The following is a 25,739-nucleotide window of genomic DNA, read 5'->3' as shown; positions in this document are numbered from 1 at the left end:
ACACACACACAATATACACAGGCAGAAATATGAGCAAAACTTGCAGAATAAATTAAACTAGATTAAGATATGCTTAAGCCTCAAAAAGATAAAAAGTATTTTTACAGATATTAGTTACTATATTTTGTCATTTTATAATCTAAAATTGATAGGAATTAGAGTCAGAAATATAAGCTAGAAGTTAATGAGTTCAAACATGACCCTAAAGAACTGAAAACAAGTACACAAATAAATACATATACACACATGTTCATATCAGCACTATATACAACAGCCAAAAGGTGGAAACTGAATATTCACCAATGGATGAACTGAAAAACAAATTCTCGTGTACACATACAATGGAATATTACTCATCAAAAGACTGATACATGCTACAATGTGGATGACCCTCAAAACATGCTAAGTGAAAGAAGTCAGACATAAAAGGTGATATATTATAAAATTCCTTTTATATAAAATATATAGAATATGTAATCCATAGAAACAAAATGCAGACTGATGGCTGCCAGGGGCTAGGAGACGGGGAGAATGGGAAGAAACTTAATAGATAAGTTTTATGCTGGAATGATGGAAATATTTTGGAATTAGGTAGAGTTGGTGCTTCTGTAACTAAATGCCACTGAGTTGTTCCCATTAAAATGACTATTTTATTTGTATTTCACCATAGTAAATAAATAAAGGAGGAAGAGGAGGAGGAGAAGGAGGAAAGGACAAGCGGTTAGTATCTCTCTGAAAATAAAAAAAGAAAACATCTCTCTTTGGGGAAAAAGTTAATAAATTCTTATAGTTTGATAGGAGTTACCTGCAATCTGGATGCTTTGCATAGTGGAAGGTTTATAAACCTTCAAACTAGGTGTGAATCTCTGCTCTGTTACTTAATGCCCCTAGATATCTTATTCCCTACATCTCTGATTTCTCATCTACAAAGAAACTAGTGGGCACCACTCCACCACCTGATGAGGATTAAGTATTTTATACGTTAAAGCACCTAACACACTGAAGTTACTCCATAAATGTTGGCTTCTTCCCCCACGTCCGATATCCTCGGCTTATTATGGAGCATTAGAGTATATTAATCGTTGCAGCAGTCAGGGTCCAGCAAGAAAACCAGAATCCACTCAGTGCATCTGAGTAGAGGGTACTGACCACAGGGAATGGGTTGTGTGAGTGATGGAAGACCAAGAAGCAGCCAAAGGGCGTGAGGCAACCCCAAGAATTAGCAATGGCAAGAAACCAAGGCCAGAGGGAGGAGATGTTACAGGTGCCCAGATTTAGAGGATCTTATCAGTAAGGGAATTTTCCCCCTTCGATTACTTTGAACAGGGCCAGGAGTAGGGCGAGGCAAGTGAAGGGCCAGGAATACAAAATTTAAGGCTGCACACTCAGGGCGGTGCGAGTACACAACCCTCAGAGTGAGCGCCTCCTCAGGTTTTGTACTTCACTCTCTCCCCGGAATCCCAGTCCTGGCTTTGACGATTTCTTCTATTAAATTCCATTAAAAATCATGCTTACGATTAGCGAGATGCTGTTTCATAAGATTTATAGGTATTAATTCACGTAGTCCTCTTAACAACTGAGGTATAGATAATGCCGTAAGCCTCATTTATAGGTGAGGAAACTGAGGCACAGAGAAGTTAAACAGCTTGCCCAACACCTTGCAGCGGGTCCATGGTGACCCTGAATTATGAATTTAGTTCTGGAAACTGTGCTCCTAATCATGACACTATTCTTTCTCTACCAGATATTTTCTGCCATTATCACAAATTCACTACTTGTATCTCTAAAACCAAATTTCACACCTTGCCACACAAGGTGATGCGCCCTTCACATTTCTTATTTCTATCAATGTTTCCACGTCTTTCACAGTTATACCCTATCTCAGGAAGATCTTGAACCCTTACCTCCTATTCATCTCTCTTTAGCCAACTGCTTATTCATTCAACGATATTTATTGGGTGTCCACTCATCAATGCACCAGGGTGACAGCTGTGAACAGGACAGAATAGCATGTGCAGATCACAGCCTCTTGGGGTGAAACGGACAGTGAAAGGCCTTTCTGAAAAGGTGACGTCTGAGTACAGAGGCCTCCGTGATGAGAAGTTAGTGATGAAAATCTGGGGGAGAGCATTCCAGGCAGAGTGACAATCAAGCACCAAGTCTCAGGTGAGAAGGAGCTTGGCATGTCTGAGAAGGAAAAATAAGGTACGCTTGGATAGAGAGAAACTGTATGTGGATTAAGTCAAAGAAGGAGGGAGGGGCCATATCTTGCAGGCCGGGGAAAGGGTTTGGATTTTATTCTTGATGTGCCAGGAAGCTACTGGAAGGTTCTCAGCAGGGAGCTGATGAAGAACAGGCTACAGTGGAGTGTAGATGACACTGGTGGTGCCGCCACCCCCGGATTCCTGTCACCAGGCTACTGCACCCAAACTCCAGGTGCTATAGTCCCAGTTGCTAACACCTCACAGCTGCACCCTTCTCCTGAGAACTGCCCTTGGCTGAAAGGAAGCGGCCACCTAGCCAGGAAACACCTGTGAGGTGAAGATGTCGTCCCTCCTACCTAGGAGTACAGCCCACAGCCAGTGACTGGCTGACTGGGGGGCACAACGGCCAATCCCCTTGCCTCAGGGAGGGGCGACTAACTCTTGCTGGTGTATTTCCCACCCCAGTTTGGGGCTAGACCTGAGCTCAACACAGGGCTTGGCCATGCTTCTTCCTCTCCTATGTGCTGCTTTCTGATGCACCTTCCAGGTTTCACCTGAGAGGAGTCCCCCACGGAGTTCCCTGCACAAAGATGCCCATCTCGAGCTCTGCTTCTTGGGAACCTGACCCCAGACAAAGTCAAGAAGGGGAACCGCACACTCAGCTGTTCTTGCTGCCAGCATCATTCCTTTGCATTCCCAGCTGGTCCCACGTGCCCGTGTCTCTTTCAGCCTACTATCTATCATCTGTAAGAACTTCCAAATTGTATTTGATCCCCCTCCATTAAATCTGACATTCTATACTCCAACTACAGCTAAATTTTCCTACAACACCAATTTTTTCCTTGCCTGAAAAGAAAGTTATTGGAGCTAGCTTTTTAAAGTTTCCACTAGTCAGTCAGTCAGCCTGTCTGTTAGGCAGTCAACAAATACTTACGTGCGCTCCTTCTACGTGCCATACCCTGTGCAAGGAATATGAAAAACACACAGTCCCGTTCCTTAAACGTACGTCTAACAGGAGAGTATGCCAACAATCTGACACTACCCAAACTTCCTGATTTTTTCTTACCCTAATCTACAGCCTACCTAAGCCGATCTGTTCATTATCCGTCGAGTGCAACAAATTCATTTTTCACCTCATCCTTCACCTATTCACACTGAAGTCCTTCTCAAAATCCAGTTTAAGATTTTCCTTTATTGTTCCAGCCTACAGTGACCGGGGTCTCTCTGAATCCTTAGAGCACCTGCAGCCCACGCCACTCATCAGTACATTCACTTATCCAATAATGTTTGTGAATCTCCCACATGCCAGGCATAGTGCTAAGGAAGGAGAATACACTGTCTGGAATTACTATGTAAGTGTTTTATAAGAGTCATCCTATTTCTGCTTTCATGTTAGACCCTCAGAAGGTAGGAATCCAGTCAGCATTTATCACTTTGTTCCAAGGTATAAACAAGTTCACTATACATGGGATAGTTACTAGAGGTGAACTCTTCCTGTGCATTAAAGGTTCAACTGATAGCATTTTAATTTTTTTGCTTTTCCTAACATACTAATTGTTTAAAATAAACTTTATTGCTTGTATATATACTACCATCTTTATTGCCTACCTCTCCTCAGTATGAACTTACATATGATCGATCTACCACCTTGATGTTCATGGATGACCACCACAATGGCATAGAATTTCTTCAGGAAAAAAAGAAAACTTGCCAACGAGAACTTCTTGGCAGGAAAAGGTCTAGGAGTAGAGTAGGCTGGCACAAATTCAAAGTACATTTAAGGCAAATTCTTATATATTCCTTAAGACTCCATTTGAGGTCATCTCTCCTAGGAAGCACTTTCCAGCTTGGACACCCTCCTTTCTGCTCTTTGTGAAGACAGCTACCATGCAACTTAGCCTGCTGTGCTATCACTGTACGCATACCTGGCTAAACAGGCAGTGCTTATCTGGTGCGTGGAGTCAGCACCCAGTAAGTGCTGAATGAATTAACACAGCTAAATTTTTTCTGATGAAACTTATTCGAACAAAAGGAATATATTTCTCATTCCATGACCTGAGAACATCTAATGACACATTACTGACTTAAAAAATATACAGTCTAAACTTTAAAAAGATCACATTTCTCAAATTCCAAATAGGTTTTCTGAAAGAATTTTGGATGGACCTAGGAAAACCAAATAATAAAGTAAATATTAAAACAAATTTGAAAATACTTATAATTTAAATTATATATAGCTTTTTGAAAAGGTACGCCTACTTTCCAGATCTTTGTTGATATTGATAAACACAGAAAGACTATCGGAAATATGTGAAACATTTTATATAAAGATTTATAAACCAATGTGTAAAGCAGCCTAATAAAATAATACTAATGATGACCGAAATATATTAATAATATACTATATAGGCAGCATAGTCTAGGTTTAAGAGCATAGGCTCTGAAGCCAAACTCTCTGGATTTGAATCTTAACTTTGCCTCTTAATAGCTCTATAACCTTGAAAAATTAAGTCAATCTCATTTGCCTTAGATTTCTTATCTGAGAAATGGAAACAATAATAGTAATCCCTTATCTATTATTCTAGAGATGAAAGAAATTTCTACAAATAGAACACTTATGTGTAAATACAAAACACTAAATGTTGGTGACATTGTTATATTCATAACTTTCATCAAGAACTTAGCATATAAAAAGCAGTGTTAGGTGATTTATATACACTAACCCTGTTTATTTTCACAACCTTAAGGATTAGGTAATATTATCCTCTCCATTTTATAGAATGGTTAAACAAGACCTGGAGAAATTAAGCAATTAGATCTGCATGACATCCATCATGCTACTCAGAGACAACACTCAGGCTGAATGATTCCAGAGCCTACTTGCTTAACCAGGACACTGTACAATCCCTCATGTGTCTAAAAAGGAACAGAAGGATTCCTCTAATTTCAAAGATACTGCATGCTTCTTCATTCCACTTTCCCACATTCAAGCATAGTCCCACCTTAGCACCATCTAAAAAGAAGCTGCCCGTAGTGCCTACCTATACTTTGGTCAAAATCTCCTTATGAAAACTGCTGTGACTCTGTTTACAAATCTTTGTGTCTGTGGTCAATCAGAATAGTCTGATGCAGTAGAATAAGGTTTCTCAACCTTGGTAAGTATTGGCATTATGTTAATCTCTGTTGCAGGGCTGTCCTGTACATTGTGGAGTATCTACCAGCATCCCTGGCCTCTACTCACTAGGCGCCAGTAGAACTTTCGCAGTTGAACAACCAAAAATGTCTCCACACATTGCCAAATGTTGAGAATCACCACAGCAAGGAGTTTGAGACAACCCCCTCTGTAGAGGTGCAGGGAGCTGAAATAAGCTATCGACACATGCCATGCTCTTTCTAACTCCAAACTTTGAGCAAGTCTTTTCCCCCTCCCCCTTTGGTATTTCTCATCCTTCTCAATTCAGTGCCACCTCTTCCAGGAAGCTTCCTTTGATCTATTCCTCTTCATGTTTCACAGCTTCATCTTTGTGTACCTCATTTTTTCTAACTTCTCCATTTTTTCTATGTGTGTCCCTGTTAGACTTTGAGCATTTCAAGGGCATAGAATGTGTTTTCATCTGTGTACCTCCACTATCTGGTACACTGTAAACAAGTGTGTTTGTTGGGTGGTTAACAAAATAATAAAGGTTGATCGTATATTTTCAATGTAAGCATTTGTTCCCTGCTGTACGAGGTCTGACAATTAAGTTCCAGAACTTGCCACCGCGTGCTTACATTGGCAGCACTGTACAAACAGCTCCATAAGGCTTCATAACCTTGGTACATCAGTGTCTCACAGCTGTGTTCGTGTCAATGTGTGGCGGTGTCTTGCTGACTGGCGTTCATTATTGTTGCGTGCTTTTATGTGCCTTCACGAGAATGTCTGAGCTTGAATTAGAGCAACGAACAAACATTAAATTTCTTATTAAACTTGGCAAGAGTGGAAGGGAAATCAGGGACATGTTAGTCCAAGTTTACAGGGATAATGCCATGAAGAAAATGGCAGTGTACAAATAGATTAGACATTTTTCTGAGGGGGGAATGCATGTCACTGATGAAGACAGGTCAGGGCGGCCAGTAACGAGCAGAACTGATGAAAACATTGCAAAAATTCATCAATTTGTGCGTCAAAATCGTCGGCTCTGAGAAGCATAGTAGACCAAGTAAACAGCGATAAACAAACAGAAAAATCTTAACTGAAAATCTTGGCATGAGAAAGGCATGTGCAAAAATGGTCCTGAAAGAGCTCTTTCATCATGACTATGCACCAGCTCACATGGCGCTGTCTGAGAGACTTTTTAGCCAGTAAACAAATAACTGTATTAGAACACCCTCCCTACTCACCTGATCTGGCCCCCAATGACTTCTTTCTTTACCCAAAGTTACAGGAAATATTGAAAGAAAGACATTTTGATGACGTTCAGGACATCCAGGGTAATACGACGACAGCTCTGACGGCCATTCCAAAAAAAGAGTTCCAAAATTGCTTTGAAGGGTAGACTAGGCACTGGCGTCGGTGCATAGCTTCCCAAGGGGAGTACTTCGAAGGTGACCATAGTGATATTCAGCAATGAGGGATGTAGCACTTTTTCTAGGATGAGTTCGTGAACTTAGTTGTCAGATCTCATATAGTCAGCACCTGAAATAGTGTCTGTCACATAGTAGATGCTCAGTAAATATTTGTAGAGTATTTGTCAAACATGTCAGATGAGAGCATGACAATTATTTCATTAGTTAGATACTAGGTAATATTTTAATTAGGTAGATACTAACTTGACTTAGGTTTTGTCTGTATTTTGGGAAAAGATTACCTTTTTGTACTCATGATTAATTAGCTTTTTCATTACCATGTCCCCCATTAAGTTTACTCAGAAAACCAGAATATGTATCATGGAGTACAGGTCAGAGTAGGAAAGAGCAAAAAGTCATAGGCTTACTACATTACTATGCATTGGCTTCAGAACTGTAAAACCTTGGGGTTGAAAAAAACTTTTAAACATTATTGACTCTAAACACCCATTTCATTTACTCAATAATTCATTTAACAAACACGCACTGAGTACCTACCACGTGTTCCCTGCTGGAGGCACTATGCAGAAAGGACCTCAAGGAGTTCTTTGTCAGTTTGGGAAGAAAGGAAAAAAAACACACAAGAGGGCACACACCAAGTCAGAAATGTGCACGGGATATCGGGAAAGCATAGAATAGGGCAGCTGCCACAGCTTATGATCGCCAAGAAAGGCTCCCAGAGTAAGAACATGAGATAGGACTTGAATACAGGAAGCGGGCAAAAGACAGAAAGCAAAATCCAGAAAGAGGAAACAATGTCGGTAAAGGCCCAGAATCATGCAACTTACGACAGACCCATGGGAGGAGACTGAACAGAGTGATGGAGCATGGAACATGGAACGGAGCCTGTGCGCACCCTGAGAAGCCCCATACCTCCCAAAGCAGGCCATTTCATCTTTCCGATGGGTGAGACGGTTGGAAAAATCTTCCTTCCATTATGGCGAAATCCATTTCCCTCTGAAACAAAGCTATTGGGATATAAGGATAAGGGCAGCTCTTGAGCAGCATGTCTCAAAGTGTAGGCCATAAGCCTCCTATGTGAGAACCAGCTGGAGAACCTGGGAACCCTCGTCTTTAGCAATCAATACCTGGAGATTCTTCTGTATATCACATCTCTTGGCACATACGCCTTCATAAGAAGAAATGTGGCTGAGGGCTGATGGCCAGGGTAAGCATTATTACATCCAGAGGTGAGAAGGAAAACAGAATATAATTCTTCTATGTCAGCACAAAGAACCTGAGGATGAAGACCTGGGTAGGTTTTCGCCTTGGTGAGGAACAGGATTAATCTCAGAGGCTGGGAGTGGACGGAAGGAGGAGTAACCAAATGATGAGAGAAGGTAAGCTATGGGAGGCAGAGCGGTAAACAGAATACTAACACAAGAAATTTCATGCCATCTAAATTCACTTTGAACTTCTAGGAAAATATACCAGCCATAGCTAACAAGTGCATTCTACACCTCTGTCTTTCCTTAACCTTCTCATCTCAAAACCCTAGCAAAACCCGAGCATCATCCCCCCCACCAAGGGCTGAGGCTATCTTGTACCTTTGTAAGAATTAAAAAATAGCCTACGCCCCCTCNCAACCCGCCCCATGGTAGAATTAGAAAAGGGCAAGTCTAGCTCTGGTCCCTCAGCTGTGTCAAGGAGCAGTGCCCTGAACCTTTCCAAAGGTCACAGGCTCTCCTCTTCCTTCCTTCCTTTCCATAAGAGCTAATAAGCACCTACTATATGCAAAGAACTATAAGAAATACGAAGGGAAGTACTAAAGAAGAGAGCCACCATCACCACCAAAAAAAAAAAAAAAAGAAAGAAAGAAAGAAAAAAGATTAAGGAGAGAGGAGAATGGGCAAGAATGGGCTTTCCTGAGAGGACATGAGAAGGCTGAGAACTCAGACCTATGGATTCCTGGGAGAATCCTTTCTCCCAGCACTCCACTTCTGACCATTGTGTGGTCTCAGACAATCATTAGCATAACCATTAGCCTCTCTGAAATATAATTATTCTTGGGCTGGCTTTCTCTGGCCCCCTGCCAAAGGGGAACAGTCACAAATCTACATATGAATTTGGGATAGGGAATTTTTTATATACTCCTAAATGTCCACTCAGGGTTTGCAGCTAAGCAGGCTGTTCCAATGAGGTCTTTCCTCTTCCCCTCATCGCCATCTACTTGGGATATGGATGGTTCACCATGGTACCTATTTCATTTGGTCCTTCATCCATCCATTGAACAACACTTATTGAGCATCTATTAAATACTAGGCCCTGTACTGAAAATGATGGTGACTAGGCAGCCAGTTTCTTTCCTAAGCAAACTTGGTCTAGAGGGAACACCACGCATTTACTTCACTAATTACAAATCTGATTACAAAAGGGAACACTGAGAATGCAGTGGGAGCTTACCCTTACTAATGGGAGCTTCACCAGAGAGAGCAGGATCAAATGCAATGCCTACCTGTGCATGAATCTCAACAGGAGCCTTAGAGTTCTGCTTTGGAGAATGCTTGAGTCTCTCCACCTTGTTGAAGGTGCTCTAAGCAAAGTCTCCCAGTCCTTAAACACCAAACTGCCAAAGAAGGGGTCCTAGTGTCTCCCTTATCACCGCACCCTCCTTTAGATTTGCTAGCCACAACTAGAGGGTTCCAAAGCCACAAGGGCCAGATCCATCCTAGTCTTCCTCTCCTCAGGGACCTCTCTCTAGAAAGTCAAGAGTCCATTGGGTATGGATGGGGTAAGGGCCGTATCCCAGCTGCTCGGGGACTGCCAAGTTCCCTTGATTATTCATACTTACTCTCCTGCAGCACGTAGAGAATGTTATGCTCCAACCATAGTTTATATTTTATTTTGAAGACTCTAAAGTCTATTTTATTTTCATGGTTTTGTTTATAACCAAATCATGAAAAATAAAGCGCTTTCTAACCTGCTTCTGTTAGAAGCTCTATTACGCTATCATTACTTCAAAAAAGATAAGGACCTACCTCAATCTACTTCAAAAAAGCCAATACCTGTTCGTAAAATTAAATAAAGCTGGGTGCTCCCTGCATTGAAATTTTCCACTTAACATGTACCAGGCCAAAAAAAAAATAATATAAATATATGGTGATGGAAGGACAACTAACTCTGGGTGGTGAACACACAATATGATATATAGATGATGTATTACAGAATTGTACACCTGAAACCTATGTAACTTTACTAACCATTGTCACCCCAATAAACTTTAATTATAAAATAAAATAAAATAGGAAATTTATTAACATAAAAATAATAAATACTGCCTTCTTCTGTCACTAAAATAAATGCAGCAAACTTGCAACTTCAAATCCATGAGCTTATTAAATCTTTTTAAATCTTTTTAAAAATGCATTCTCTTGTAGTTGGGCAATAAACTTGAAAACGCATTAATGCTGTCAAGTAGGTATAGCTAATGACATTAAACATAAACAAGCACATCATTTCATGGGTGTAAGATAAATTTATATAATATAAATGCTCTGACAGTAAGAAAATATACTGCTATATTCAATTATGTCATCTGCTCAAAATACAATTGCTCTGTGTTTGGTAAACAGATTAAATCCAGGTCACATTCCTGCTTTCAACAGAATTTCTAGTCACTCCCTTTTCTCTAAAGACTTGTGTTCTTTGTTTCTGCATGTTCTTAAGTGTCATCATTTATTGCTATAGGCGTGATGGCTATATTTAACTAATAATGACAGTGGTTGTCATTAGATTTTAAGTCGCTAACACTAGTCTGACATATCATTTGAAGTATGTCTTCAATTTAAATTTGATTAAAATTACAAACATCCCATCCATTGTGTCAATCAAAATGTTGTAACCCTTTCCCTGAACTTTTCTGTGAACTTTCTTGAAATAAGTTATGGCAGCTTAACATTAAGGCTAGCCTTGGGTCATACACATATTTTAAAATATGACTCTTGGAATAGAGCAGAGCAAGGCCATTTGGGGCTGCTTTTATGAAAGGGCTTCATTTTGACTTACACCCCAGAAAAAATTCTCAAGGCAAAAAGCACAATAGTGAGAGTTCAAAGGCTCTAATTCAGATTCCCCTATCATGCTGTATACACAGGCGCTCAATAGGCATTTTAATTTGGTTGTACGTATTTCAAGATCTCGGACCTAGCAAATACCCTTGTTAGTAAAATCAGGGACTTGTGACGGACTGTGTGAAAAACTGGTGGAAATACAATGTAGACACCTATCGTCTATGGTAGGCTTTTACACACATCATCTTATTCACGCCTCATAGTAACGCAATGAGGTGTATGCTATTAGGCTACACTTATCGATGAGGAAACTGAGGCTTAGAGAGATCTAAGTGACTTGCCAAAATTCACGCTGTAGTTTGCTTCCCTGGCAGTGAGGAGGAAGTAGAGACAAATGTTTTCGTTGTTGTTTTCCTGAACCCAGCAAGCTCTTCTGGGAAGGCAGGAGGAGTGAACACAAGATTCTGATTAATAGCCTTGGGATCTTAATACCATTTGGAATCTTAGTCATGCTTATAAAATGTTATTCTCAGTGTTCTCTTCAGACTCGGGATTTACAGACATTTAATATTCAAATAATTTATATAGTTTTTTAGAGACAAGACAACATCCAATCATCCTTTAAGATATTATCACCTCTATTTTACAGGGAAAATATTAAAGCGCAGACCAATCTGTGCAAGGTCATGAAACAGAAACTAGAATCTTGCGAGATCATCTGACTTCAAGTCTAGTGTTCTTTCCACTAAATAATAATGCATTTTTCATGTCTCTCCTAACAGATGTCTGAAAACTTCAAAAACAAATGGTTGGAAAGGCAAACACCTCTGAAACAGTTACTGTGGAATACATAAATGAATTCTCAGATAAAGTGACAAGCAAGGTAGGCAGATAGCTGCCTAAAAGATTTAATGTAAAGGTTACTTTAAAATTGCCTCCTTTTGTTTCCATGACATTACTTTTTCTTATGATGCCACCCTTTTTACTTCCTTTATAACATTTACCACTGTCAATAAATACCTTATTTAGTTCTTTATACACTATGTCTATTGCTCTTTCCGTCTCACTAGAACCTAAGCTCCAGGAGACCTCTGTGTTGTTCACACCATACGTTAAGGCTTGACACACTGCCTGGCACATTGTAGGGACTCAATAAAGATTTGTTGAGGGAATGACTGAAGGAATAAGTGGTCTCTTCTTAACTATTGCTCTGCCTCTTTAGACAGGGAATCATACATTTTTTTCTTATCTCCCACACACTCTTTCAGCTCTATTCAGGGAGATAATCTCTCTGTTAGTTCTTACCCATGCAGTAAACAAGGTGAAAAAGATAATAGTTATAACCTTTCTGAGTTAATACCCTAGTGAGAATTAAAATGTATCAGATTTCTTTGCAGTTGTAACTGAAAGACCTTATCCAAAATCCTTAGGTCAGATGTGACCATAAATAGAAATTTCTGGATTTCAAAAAGGTCATATAGTACCTATATCCTGATGGTGCATATATTCAAATACTATGTAATATGCCCAACAAGGTGTAGGGTAGCAGCCCGTAATCAAACACTTGAATATGCCAAGAATTTAGATGTTTCTCAATGATTTGATATTTTGACAATATGAGATGCTGCCACACGTATGTTCTACATTTTCCTGCCGGCTAAGAACATTTTTGGGGGGGCTGGAGGGGGTCCATCTCTTGCAATTATCTTTAGATCCACATCTATTTATATAAGTAAAGATACTCTACACACTTATTTACCGGTTCAAAACTTTTGGAATCAGGAAAACATAAAATGCATGCCTATCGTGTTAGCCTCAGTTGTGGAAACAGATGAAAGGAGCAGCACATCATGCTGTCTCAGAAGTGGGGTTTTTTTCTCTATAAATGTCATTTTCCTACTTTTGAATATATGCAGCTAAACGGGAGACAAGACGGACTGACAAATAATCTCGCCTAATACGTATACTATTCAAACAATACGATAACAGGGAATCTGAGGAAGCTCACTCTCACTCCTGCTGTGGCTGCCGAAGGAAGTAGTGGTTGCCCAGGTGAGCATCAGGAAGACCAGCATAAGTTCTAACAGGACCAAAGCAGCCACTGGTGTCAGCAGCACTGCAGCATTGTCTTGAGATACAGCAGCAAGAAATGCAAGGTGTGATGTGATGTGGGTAGTGGGTCACTTCTTGAAATTTGTGCTTTTAACCCAGCCATTTAAAAATCAACAAATTCAGAAGACATATAATGGAACAGAATATAATGCACAAACCAGGTTCATTAAACTAATGCATTTTTTGAAAAACAAAATATGACAGAACATTTCATTACTGACGCAGATCTGAGAAAAAGTGTTATGCTGCTACTTATAATGCGTCTTGTGTGTCGTGGAATTGAAATATTTCCAAATCATCAATAATTAAAATGATGAGAATCCATCATTTCACTGACATTTACTTCTACATGAAAAGATGGCCTATTTTAAATGTGCTCACACATATTCTTGTCAATCACAAGCTGTCACAGCAAATTATTTCATTTTGTAGAACCACATGGCAGTTAGCAGAAAATCTCTAGGTTTAAATTTAGATCTTAGGTGTAATATCAAGAACTCTTTTCATGGATTTTTTTTTTCTGTGACTACATATTCACAATACAGTATATAAAAGATGTAAAATCCTATTCATAATACTCACTTACACTTCTGTTTAACAAAACTCAGGACTGAAATGAATCACTGTAAATGATAACTCTAAAAGCCAAATAGTAGAATAGGATATATAGGAAAGAATGGAAATATAAAAATAAAAAAAATTTAAAACAATCAAAGCTCCCTACAATGGAAGTTTGACCTAATGAATTAGGTCCAAACAGTTTTTTTCCACTCATCTTCTTTAAGATGTTTAAGCAACTGCATTGCTCACAGTTCCTAGCAGTTGTAAAAGAGCTGAACTTTTATAAATCCCATGAATCTGATGAAAGAATTTTCACTGTGTCACCATCAAGCAAAAGATTCAGGAAACTGAATATAACCTAAATTGCATACCCATGAATCTGAAAACTTTTAAATGCCTTTTCAAATAATTCATTAACTACATCTCCACAGTTCTAGCAGAATCATTAATAAATTTCAGAATCTCCAAATGCCAGAATTATGAGACCTAATAAGAGTTGATTTTCATCAAGTTTTTATAAAAATATTTCTCTTTTTCCCACACACAATTATCCTTTCCGCTTAAGCATTCAACTTCAAAATGTAAGAATTATTCTAATATTGCATTTCGACAGGGAATGCTTCATTTCAGTCTTGACCTTGGTCTGACCTCTATATAAAAGCTTTGTGTTTCGAGGTAGGTGATGAATAGCTCTCTGGCTTTCCATTAAATCCAGTGCCACTGGTTGTCAACAGTGATGTTCAAAAGGGGTCGTAGTTAAAAAAATCAGAGATGTTCTGTACATATTTTTCTATCTTAGCAAATCTGGAAATAGTTTTAAGTAAGGCAATTTTCACTATCTACACTGCTTTTCCAAAGAATAAGAAAAAAATGAAGTATGGAGATATAATTACCAAAACATACATAGATTTATTTGGACTTCCTGTGCCAGAAATAAAGTATAAATTTTCCTTTGGAGGACCCATTTGATTTACATTATTGAACAGTGTTCTAAATTTTAAGGATTTATATCTTATTTACAGAGTTTAAGGTCCTTAAAGACAAGGGCTTCTATCCCTATGCCAATACTATGTATACATAGACAATATTTATTGGCCTAAATTTAGATTAAATTGAATTTAAAATCAGAGATGAAAGAATAAAGATGAAAAAGCAATCAGTCTATGAGCCCCTTTATTCACCTGTCTCTAATCTAGCCTTATACCTGGCACATAGTAGGCTCTCAATAAATGTTTGCTCAATGAATGAAAATAACATGTCAAACTAATGACTACTTACTGACTCTAATGGTTGCTGGTTAATTGTATATAAAATATTCTTGCTCATTTAAAAAGATAGAGTAACACCCAATTCTGCCAACTGTTTTGCCCCTATTTACCTTTAGAATGTTCAATTTTCCAACTTCTGAGAATGCCTTCTTAGGCTAAATTTATCTATCACCTTCAAAACTATTCATCCATATTTTATTTTTATGGTACTCTCATGACAACAAGTTGGCAAATTATTGATTTATCTAGAAGACACATGAAAGGTAATTTTAACTTGATTTGAAAAAGTGTATATGACATATATATGAAATACGTATATATATATGACATACATACATACATATAAAATCTCCCCACACCCCTTCCAAATTAGCTAAATCAAGTTGTACATATATATTACCACATATATACATATATACACACATATATACATACATATAATATTTATTTGCACTTATATTCTTAATGTTCTGAAAGAAACCAAATAACAGTCTTTAGGCTTATCTACGAGCTTAACTTAGATGAGAGGCTTTTTCCCCATTATACTTATCCTAAGTCTTTTTAACGGACATGTGATATGCTTAGTCTGTGTCCAAGCTCACCTACAATTTCTTTTCTCAAAAGACAAGGCACATCTGCCACCTGCTCTACTCCGTGTCCCAGCAACAACTGTCGAGCAGCATAAAGATTGATTATCAGTCAAAAACCATTGCACAACACCAGATTTTGGTGGGTTAAGCTTGCTGATCCAGCAAGAGATGGTGTGAAATTTTCAGGAGTGTGTGCCAACATTTTGGTGCTAAAAGAACAGCAGTGCATGTCACAGTGAAACACAGCCAAAGATATGCAGACAAAGCAGAGAAGTTTTTTTGTTCCGGACTTGGCTTTAAAAAGGATAAAAGAGAAAACAAAAAGTAGGAGGAAATTAGCTTGTACATTTAAAAATCATCCACCAAGCTGAGTCATGTGTGTAACGTTCTTATTTTTGGCATACATGTCCAGGAAATTTTCAAAGAAGCTTAGCTATAAGTAATTTTTATATATCTCTTCCACAATACCATTATCATATGAAAGGCGAGTATTCCTTATTAATAAAAATAATCTTAAGAAAGCACTCATTCCTGAATATAAAAAAGACACGGAAACATGTGCTCATGGAAACTCATGCTTGTATACAAGCAGATCATTCAGTGAATACAACAAAGTCAAGGTTAGCCACATTTAAAGTTAAAGCAAAATTTGAAAAATATATGGGTCTACACTATCGCATAGATAATTTTTACTGAGTATTATAGCAACAAGTTCCTTTACAAGGACCAAATTATCTTCAACTTTCTATTGAATTCAAGAAATTATTTATTTCTTGATGATCAATTATTATCAAGGAGACAGAAATCACAGTACTATTTTATATAATAACATTAATAGAGAAAGAATTTTCATCACCTCATCTGTAATGCACTTCAGAATTACTTTTCTTCTACTTATGCAATTACTGCCTAGACTTGCCTTTGACTCACCAGCTTTATAGCAGCTGCAGGAAAAAAAAATACTTCTAATAAGGTATAAAAAGCATAGGCGAGTATAGCAGTTAGATACAATTAATTTGTATGGCAAACTTCATATCATTTAAATGTGATTACCATATATAGGATTTGATAACAGACTGTGGGTATGACATGTTTGGAACAATATTCTTAGATAGTGGTGCTTTCATTTCTCTCTTGAAATGTATTCTTTATCACTAAAGAAAGAGAGAAAAATATTTGTTTTTTATTTTAGAAAACCTCCACATTTCTGAAATGTTGGAAACAATGCACTTGTTTAAAAAGACCTTACCTGCAAATATGTCTAAAATGTTATATATTTATATATTTTATATATATGTATACACACACATACACACACATTTCAAGTTTAAAAAGGCAAGCTGCAGCATTGACCTTATGAAAAATTTTATTAGGAAAATTACATGTATATAAGAATTAGATGTTCATTAATGGCCACATTTTCATAATTATGTTAACGCCATCTGAAAAAAGGCCAGTAGTATAGATGAATAAATGATACTTGAAACTTTCAACTATTTCTGAGAGAGTAAGTCTAATGAATCATATCTGTTGGGTGTCACAGAAACTAAACACTAAATTCAATAATCTCTGATTTAATTTATTATATTTTCACCATTTAACCTCCTGCAGGCTCCCTAATGTCTATTCAGATCTATATTAAATTAAGCACCAATGCTAATGAAGGGCAATAAACGTGGCTGTCAGTGGATTTTTCTTTCATTAAGCACATTATCCTCTTACTGAGCTGTAAATGCGTAAACATTAGTTTTGTTAAACCATGCAAAAAAGACAGGATGAAAATCATTTTTTAATTGCACCCCTTAAGGAATTTACTGTATGTGGGGATAGGGTATTTTTTTCCCCTTTTTTACCTTTAATTTTTTTGAATGGATCTAAAAAGGGCTCTCCCATTGAAACATAAACGTCGGCTTCAAGGGGTATATCTTCAGGTTGGAGGGCTTCAGTGCCGTCTGCCAAAAACACTCGTCGTGCGGCCATGTTCAGATTCAGCTTTTCCGTGCACTCCTCCAGCAACTAGAAGAGAGCAAGAGGTAAGAAACAGTGATTTACAGCAAAGAAAGTAACACATTTCCACGAAACAAAAGGTGCTAACAATCAAAATAGAAACTCAGTGGGTCGCTTACTAGAGTTAAGTAACTTGAGTAACTCCACCATGGAGTTATTTTTTAGCAGTTGAAAATATACAAATGAAAGGTAAAGCACAGCTCTAAGAATATGTAGCGATTGCCTAATTTTAGTCCTTAAATATTGTCAGTTTAATAACTCTACAAGATATAAAGCCGTTGTATCTGTTTTTTAAATATACTACTTATATATTGATTAAAAAAAGGAAAGGAATGAAATGCCTGTGAGATCTATGTATATGTAAGCAATGTACAGATTCATATTACTAAAAAGAAAATTTTAACACAGTAACTGTCATCTTTCTCATCTCTTATATTAAAAAGAGAGTAAAGAAGAAATAAAGCACTGAAAACTTTTGAATACTAGTTACCAGGGTGATGGTTGGTACAGTAACTTTGGCAAAGACTGTTCTAGATCCATTTTTGTAAGCTGTTACTCTAATCACTCTGGGTTGAAGTTTGTGTCTTTGAGACGATCTACGCCAATTCTGGGCCAACTGAAATTTTAAAGAGAACTCCGCAACTCTGAAGGAAGAAAACACACAGAAATTGGCACATTAATTAGTAATTAGTTAATTAGTAAAAACATTTAAAAAGATATTATCCTATATTTTTTACAGATATAAGCCCTAATGATTGTTCCTAAGTATTCTTTAAAAAACTTTTTATAGGATATAATTGTGTTTCTACTTAAATATTTAAAAATACTTAATAGAATAAGTTTGCCAAAACTATTCATGTAAAACACCTATCTCCGAATAAATCACTTTTATCATTTTACTTATAAAACATTACAACACTCATTTTTAAAATTATATTTTTATATTAATTATGTTCTGATAGAAAGCATAGTGAAGATTTTCCCTTAAGTTTTCAGGTTTATCAAAGTTCTTTGATTTTTAAAAAATATTTGAAATTTAAATAAATGATAACTAAATTTTTATTCTAAAGTTAACTGTAATTGTTTTCATTTCAAATCGTTTGGGGGCAGTAAGAGAAGATTTCTAAGTTTTGTCTTCAGTCAAAACCAGTGTCAATCCTTATTATAAATTACATGGTAAATGACTAACGTAAAATTTTTTACTTCAGAGTTCTCTAACTAACCCAGTTAATTTTCAATGCCAGTGGAACAAAGTAGATATTTTAAAATAAAAATTTTAGGGTAATTAAAATCACAATATATCCATCTACTCAAACATATGAAAATAAATAATAGGAGTATCAGTTTCTTGGTTTGATTTTTTTTTGTGAACATTGTAGTCTATCCATAAACTCTTAATTGTCAAAAATTTATGATAAGAATCTTGATGTGAAACCACACAAAATGGTTTTTACCGTATGTTCATTTCAATTCAATTTTATTTCAAAATATTGGTTAAATATCAAAGGTATGCATTTCTATTTTTAAACCAATTTTTAAACCAATTTTTAAACCAATCTGGTAAGCAAAGATATTTCATGATCCTAGCCCAATTCTGCCTCAAATGTTCTTTTCTGAGTTTCATATCACCCAGGTTGAAGTGTATTTCATGCTTTCCACAAGTATAATTAGCAATATTCTACTCTGGTGTTTTCAAAGAAAAAAAAAACTAAACAAAACAGAAACAAAACCCTAGAGACAGAGATGTGTTACATTTTAATGTCTGAAATAGTCAATTGAATCATTATAAATTACTCAAAGGAAAAGCTTCAACAGTCAGTTAAAAGGAACAGAGAGCAGCTTTGATTACCTCAGTTGACCCACTGGAGCACTGACAGGTCTGTTTCTCTTGGATGCTGATATAAAACACGAATTGTTTTTACTGTTTGATTTGTAGCTATCTGGCTCTGATATTTTATCACAGCTGTGATCTGATGCTGTTTGATGTGTGGAACAATCTTGAAGTCCTGACCCTTCTGATACTGCTGCTGGATGCAAAAGTCTGGTGGGGCCAAACTGAGGCTGCAAATACTCTTCAGTAGTTTTAATAAATGCTTTTGCCTGGGATGACATAAACTCCCTGGAAGAAACAGTGCATGGAAGAGCACAGTGAATTGATCTGTAATCACTTATTAACAACTACCACATAATAACTAGTTTTGTGCTATATGCTAGACAAAACACTACACACATAGCCATTATTCCTTGGAAGTGGGTACTACTTTTATCCCCATTTTACAGATTTAAGAAATTGGGGCTCAGGGAGGCTAATTCACTTGCCCACGTTCAAATAATCAGTGAGTTGACAGGGTGGGAAATTGAACTAATGCCTGCCCTAAAATAAAACCCACATTCATAACCATTAAACTTAATTACTTACTTATAGAAGAAAGCTGTGTAATGCTTGAAACTGTAAAATTTTTAAATTCTTAGATTCATTTAGTAAACACTATCACTCTGCTAAGTATTAGGAAATACAAAAGTGAAAGAAATGTGGCTCCTACCCTTGAGAAACTTGCAAGCTAACCTCAAATAAAGAGGGAATATATGTTAAATAAACTGCTTAGAACTATGAGTGTGCATTAATTTTAAATGAAAAAATAATAATCCCTTGATAGCAAACTTATTGTAGACTCTAACAAATTTGGTAAAGTCTTCACAGCAGACCTGAGATTAGGGTGGCTAACTCATCCTGGTTTGCTCGGGACTGTCTAGCTTTGGCACTGGAAGTCAGCACCCTGAGGATTTCAGGTGATACAGCTTATTACCAGGGTACATAGGAAGTTAAGAAAGTCAAACCACTCCAGGAGGGCACAAAAAGAATTAGAAGACCATTCATTGCTCTCCAGGATTTGACTTAACAACAACTCCAGTAGATGGCATAGGTTTGGATTCTATGACTCCATCTCTCCTATATCTATCTGCTTTCTCATCCTGTATCATTATTTCCTAACCTACCTTTGTCTTCCTCCTCATTCCGCATGGCTTCTGCTAACTTCCTGTATTTGTCTCCCCATTTCTATACCCCATTACTTTCTCTTTTTTTTTTTAAGATTTTATTGGGGAATTCGGGGAGGGGAACAGCGCTGGGGAATCCGGGAAGGGGAACAGACAGGTTGCTGTTGGTTTGTTCTTCAGTCTAGTTGTGGAGGATGTTGCTTCACTGGCCCAAGCTGGCACCATCATTGCGCTCTTACCGGACAAGGCAGATCAGTTGCCGGCCTCTGGACATCCGCTCACAGCGGCTTCCGGCTACACACGGTAGCTTATGGCAGCCCACTGCAGCAGGGGACTGCAGCCTACGCCGTCGCCAGCGGCCCATGGCAGCCCAGCTCCAGGTCGAGCTGTTGTTCACTATCTTACCTGTACAGGGCAGTGTCACTAGCCCTCATATGTGGGATCTGAACCTGGGCCCTCTGGCGTCCCAAGCTAGTTCTTAACCAACGCGCCACTCGGCCGGCCCTACCCCATTATTTTCTACAGACTCTCTCTGCGTGACTCACACTCAATTCCCCCACAAGTTTAATTTCATCACTCCCTAGTACTCAGTATAGGACACTTCTGTTGGTTAGAACTCTCAAGGTAGGTGACCTCATATGCCACTGGCAAGGCTGTGTCCTATATTGGCCAAAAATCTATGAATAGGACAGCAGGATAATAAAGTACAGAGGAGTTAGAGTGAGATGGGCTCTTAGATGCCTCCCAAAGGAGGAAAACATAATTAGCAGGGACTTCCACGGCTTATCTAGTATACTGAGATAAGCAGAGACACTATCTATGGATTGACCGAAATAGTACTCACCAAAATGCATCACACAATTTACGTTACTAATAAATGTTTTTAAATTTAACAACTCCTCAAAGGCTATTCTGATTCTTCTGATTATTTTATTAGTCATTCACTTCTAATCATAAACAGAAGAATGTAACATTGCAATTGTAAGCCCAGTCTTGAACCATCAGGCCCAAAAGTTTGTGGTCAGTGTTGGCCCAAAGGGATGTGTTACAAAGGCAGGACTGTTCTTCTTAGTGCCAACCTTCAAGGTGAGCAAATAACTGCCAACATGATAATCTCATCAATGTAACACAGGACTTTATTCCCCCACCATATCCTCCCCATTTATTTTCTGAGTCCCCAAGGTGGTGCATTATCAATTCTTAAGTGTCCCCCAAGTCCCCATGAAAATGTTGGTGGGAGTCACAGCTGTTTCCTCTCACCACTTCACTGCTGCCAGTGCCCATCACAAGAACAGTGAGGTCCCTGTAAAAGGGTTCCCATGGATTCCAGGGCTTGGGAGGCCGTAACAGTTCAGCGTGGGGGTGGGGAGAAGACACACCTCTCCAACCCTATCCTATACTAAGTCACCTGGACACCGACGCAGCTCCAGTTGTAGGCAGAGTCCCAAAGAGTCTTCCTGGAACAGTTCCGTCAGCTGTTAGCCCTTACCTGCTCAATTATAGGTACTCTAACCCCATCCACAGGCCGGACAAGGAATAAATGGTACATCATAGTGATAATAATAGTAACAATATTAACAGCTTATGCTTACATAGCACTTATAGTAACAGTCACTTTATAAGCACTTTACTTATATTTTCATTTTATCCTCAAACAGCCCTATATTACTTCTCTCCTTTTACAGATGAGTAAATTAAGGGCTTAACGAACTTGCCAGCGGTCACACAGTAGGCAGGTGTCATAGACGTGACTCAAATCCAGGTAGTTTGGCTCCACAATCTCTGCATTTAACCATCATGTATCAGGAGTCTGGGCAATGCTTAGCTGGACCTTCTGCTCAGGATCTCAAAACGCTGAAATGGAGGTGCCAACTGGGGCCGCAGTCTCATCTGACGCTCAGGGTCTTCTTCCAAGCTCATCCAGGTTTTGCCAGACTTTAGTTCCTTATAGCTACAGAGCTCATAATGACTATCATCTTTGAAGCTAGCAGTAACTCACCTCTCTGACTTTTCTGTTTCTGACCATATTAAATTTCTGCATACTGTACTAGCCATACAATTACCCAGGTTTTAGTATCCATTTTTTATATCAAATTTAGATGCAGATATATTATTTTCTGGAAAATTCTAATGTAATTACTTAAGTAATGGTCATTGTCTAAGTAAGAGTCTAATGTAATTGTCATCATTCAATACTGAGTATATTTAAAAGAATTTGCCACAGAATCTGATGGGAAAATCCAAAGTGGAACTAAAAAAAATGCTTTGAGATTATAATGCATTATTATTAGAATAAGCTCCTTCGTAAAGTGGACATTTTAAAGGATAGTGGGGGAAGCATTCACTTCGATGTGAATGTTCTAGTATGTTACTTTTAAAAAACATAAGCTACTTTACTGCTGAGTTAGTTTACTGTAAGTTATTGAAAAAAGATTATTTCTTTTAGCAATTTGAATAATTTATTAGAAACTAGGTCATAAAAAAGATCAAAAAACAAATGTGGTTTTGTGGTTATAAATAAACTATATAAATATTAAAGATTTTACATGTGCTTAGAGGAACATGAGTTAAAACATGTCAAAATTTAACCTTAAAGCAGAATGGATAAAATTAAATCAGTTAATTAAAAATGATCAAACTTTAGGTAAATAAATCTTTTAAACAACTTCTACATATGATACAATGGATATGATAAATACCAGAATTACAAAGGCATATGAAGAGATTAACTAAGCATTCATCCTTTGTTCAAACAGTACTATATGCCTCATCTTGTTGACTTTCTATTACAATCAAACAGATTATCAGGGACAGAGCTTATTCAGTGAAAATTTACAAGCCCCTTGATATCCCCAGCTATATTTAATTACGCTTAACTCTCTGTGATTTTCATTACATCTAATTTACAATTTTTGCTTCACAAGGCAGCGACCAAGTCAAGATGTGAGGTTTAGAAGTATAAGAAAATATGTTCAGGGAGAAGTATAGAAAAAGCAGATAAATAGACCATGAAGAGATTTAAGGGTATGACTCTAGTTTTGACAAAAGCAATTTTTCTTCTAATTTCCTTTGTTTTAATAGCATTAGTGAATCTTGTGGCTTTTTACAGCAATTTGAGGAAAACGCCTAATAAAGTCATACTTGTCAACCTAATAATAATCAATAACCAGGTGACACTGATCATCGTCCCTGTAACATCCCTCAGCTGTAACTGCACCACATTTGCCTCCATAGTTCTAACCTGTATGCCTCTTTGCTAGTGGTGTGTACTCAACTGATCTACACCCAACATTGTACATCTTTCAATAAGTAAGTATTTAACAAATGTCAACCTGAACTCGGTGCTTACATTTGCTAGAACCCTCTTCCACAACAATAATTGTCTAGTCAAAGAGAAAATGTTAAACAAATAGTAACATATATGTTTACCATTACTGAGTATGATTAGCACTATGAAGAAAAAGTCCTGGCTACTTAACGGGAGAAATTCAGGAGTTAGGGGTATAGGGAAGGCTGTAACAAAACTGTTCAAGCTGCCAAGACACATGATGAGAGGAGTTAACCCCACCAGATCCTAGTCAATCCTATTCCCAATCATTCCTTCAGGTCCTGTGTATGAACTAATATACTGTTTTGCATATTGATATGTTTGCTTTGTGATTTGTTATGTAATTTCAAATGGTTTTGTATCCCATTCTGTAAAGGTAAGACCCTTGTTTTACATATTTTACACTTCCACAGGAAATCAACCAGTGATTGATATAGGAATTATTCTTTTATAATTATGACATCATGCAAAAATGCCACTGACAAGAAACAAACGTAATTTAAGATATTGCTCAAGCCAAGAGTTATGTTGGGTAATACTGATTGTATGTAATAGTCATTCCCCTGATTTTTCCTTAGATAAAAAAAGAGTCAGTTATGTTTGAAGATTCATCTTCTTTATATGCCCATGGAAGGTATCCCCTGATCAGCTCCCGTGGGTGAATCCTCAACGGCCTAACACCAAAGATGGTAATTCCATTTCCCCTTGCCCCTTCCTGGTTAAGTAATCAGCTCCTGTTCCAATTTCTGCCAGAGGGACATGAGAAGAAGTATTCTGGGGAAAGGTTTTTTTGCCATAATAAAAAAAGAGATGTAAGTGATCAAACATCCATCTTCTTTTAATGGGTATTGTTGAGTGAACATGTGATGAACCATCTTGTAAGTAGGAGGAGTCAAAACCAAGGATCTAGCCAATATTCTAAGGATGGCAGTGGGAAAGGTACAAAGAGCCACACTCTTTGATAACCACTGACTTTAACCCTAGAATTGCCCTGCCTCTGAAGATCTTGTTATGTGAGTTCCTCATTTTTAGTTACTTTCAGTTGCGTTTTCTGTTACTTTCTAATAATAGCCAAACTTATACAAATGAGCTTTCTAATCACGTTTGCTTTACTAGTAGTTTTATTAAAAATCTTTACAAATTTTGAATAATTCTATAATGGGCTAAAATATAAACTAATATGGTATTTTCTAAAAATTCTACCTTAATAAAAAACATTTTACCAGAAATACCAGTATAAACATAAAATGACACAGAATTCATTATTTCTCCCCTTTTTTGAAACACAAAACATCTTTGGTAAGTTTAGATTTCTATGGCAGAATTCTGCAGGTGGCTAATAAGTCTATTCATAAGAAGGAAGTGTGGCTACTTTGACAGATCATGGCTCAATAACAAACATGCAGGTCTAAGTTATCACACAATTTGGGTGTGAATTCAACAGCAGGATAATGACAGTTGCCAAGGATTTGTACTTGCTGTCACTTCATACCACTGTTGCCTGTCAAAATGTCTCTTTTTTTTATACAGAGCCATAGAATTTTTATGGATAGCAATTACTTGCAATATACAATGAAGTACATCAAATCTAACAACCACTCTTTAGCCCGTCATTATTTGGTAGTCTCTTTGTTAAATGTAGTGAACCATTTTCATCTAAATTATTTATTTATACTATATATTTGACAAGCATATATTTCTTGCTTTATATTCTTATGGCATTTAAACCTTCCTGAAAAGTTATGTGTTTTTTTAATATTGTCATTTGTAAAAGTTATCTTTATCCTATTACCATTCTAATGGTAATTAAACTCTCTAATTGGAATAAATACAAATAAGAAAATGTAAATATAAAGGAAAATGACTCAAAGTATATTCAATAATAAATCACCAACCTAAAATACTGGAATGCAACCAATCAAAGAAATAACCCCACATATGTTTGGTAAATGTAAACTTGCATAAAATCTCTGGAGTATAGAAAGCACAAAGAATTCATCAAACTTCATCCAACCCTTTCACCAACTTGATGGAATGAATAACCTCTAAAGATATAA

General features: G+C 37.3%; 1 protein-coding gene across 1 annotated transcript in view; it reads right to left on the bottom strand.

Moving 5' to 3' along the window:
- Positions 1-25,739, bottom strand: part of DCDC1 (doublecortin domain containing 1) — a 392,688-nt gene that overhangs the window by 346,082 nt on the left and 20,867 nt on the right. Inside the window, exons 4-6 of the mRNA XM_019650696.1 lie at positions 19,207-19,476; positions 17,848-18,001; positions 17,204-17,366 (exon numbers count right to left, since the gene is read on the bottom strand). Of these exons, the coding sequence (XP_019506241.1) occupies positions 17,204-17,366; positions 17,848-18,001; positions 19,207-19,476 (587 nt within the window). The remainder of the gene's footprint in view (positions 1-17,203; positions 17,367-17,847; positions 18,002-19,206; positions 19,477-25,739) is intronic.

This window comes from Hipposideros armiger, unplaced genomic scaffold (assembly GCF_001890085.2).
Source record: "Hipposideros armiger isolate ML-2016 unplaced genomic scaffold, ASM189008v1 scaffold_145, whole genome shotgun sequence".
NCBI classification, from domain to species: Eukaryota; Metazoa; Chordata; class Mammalia; order Chiroptera; family Hipposideridae; genus Hipposideros; species Hipposideros armiger.
The sequence above is the reverse complement of the archived record's forward strand: the minus strand, read 5'-3'. Positions and strand labels throughout refer to the sequence as shown.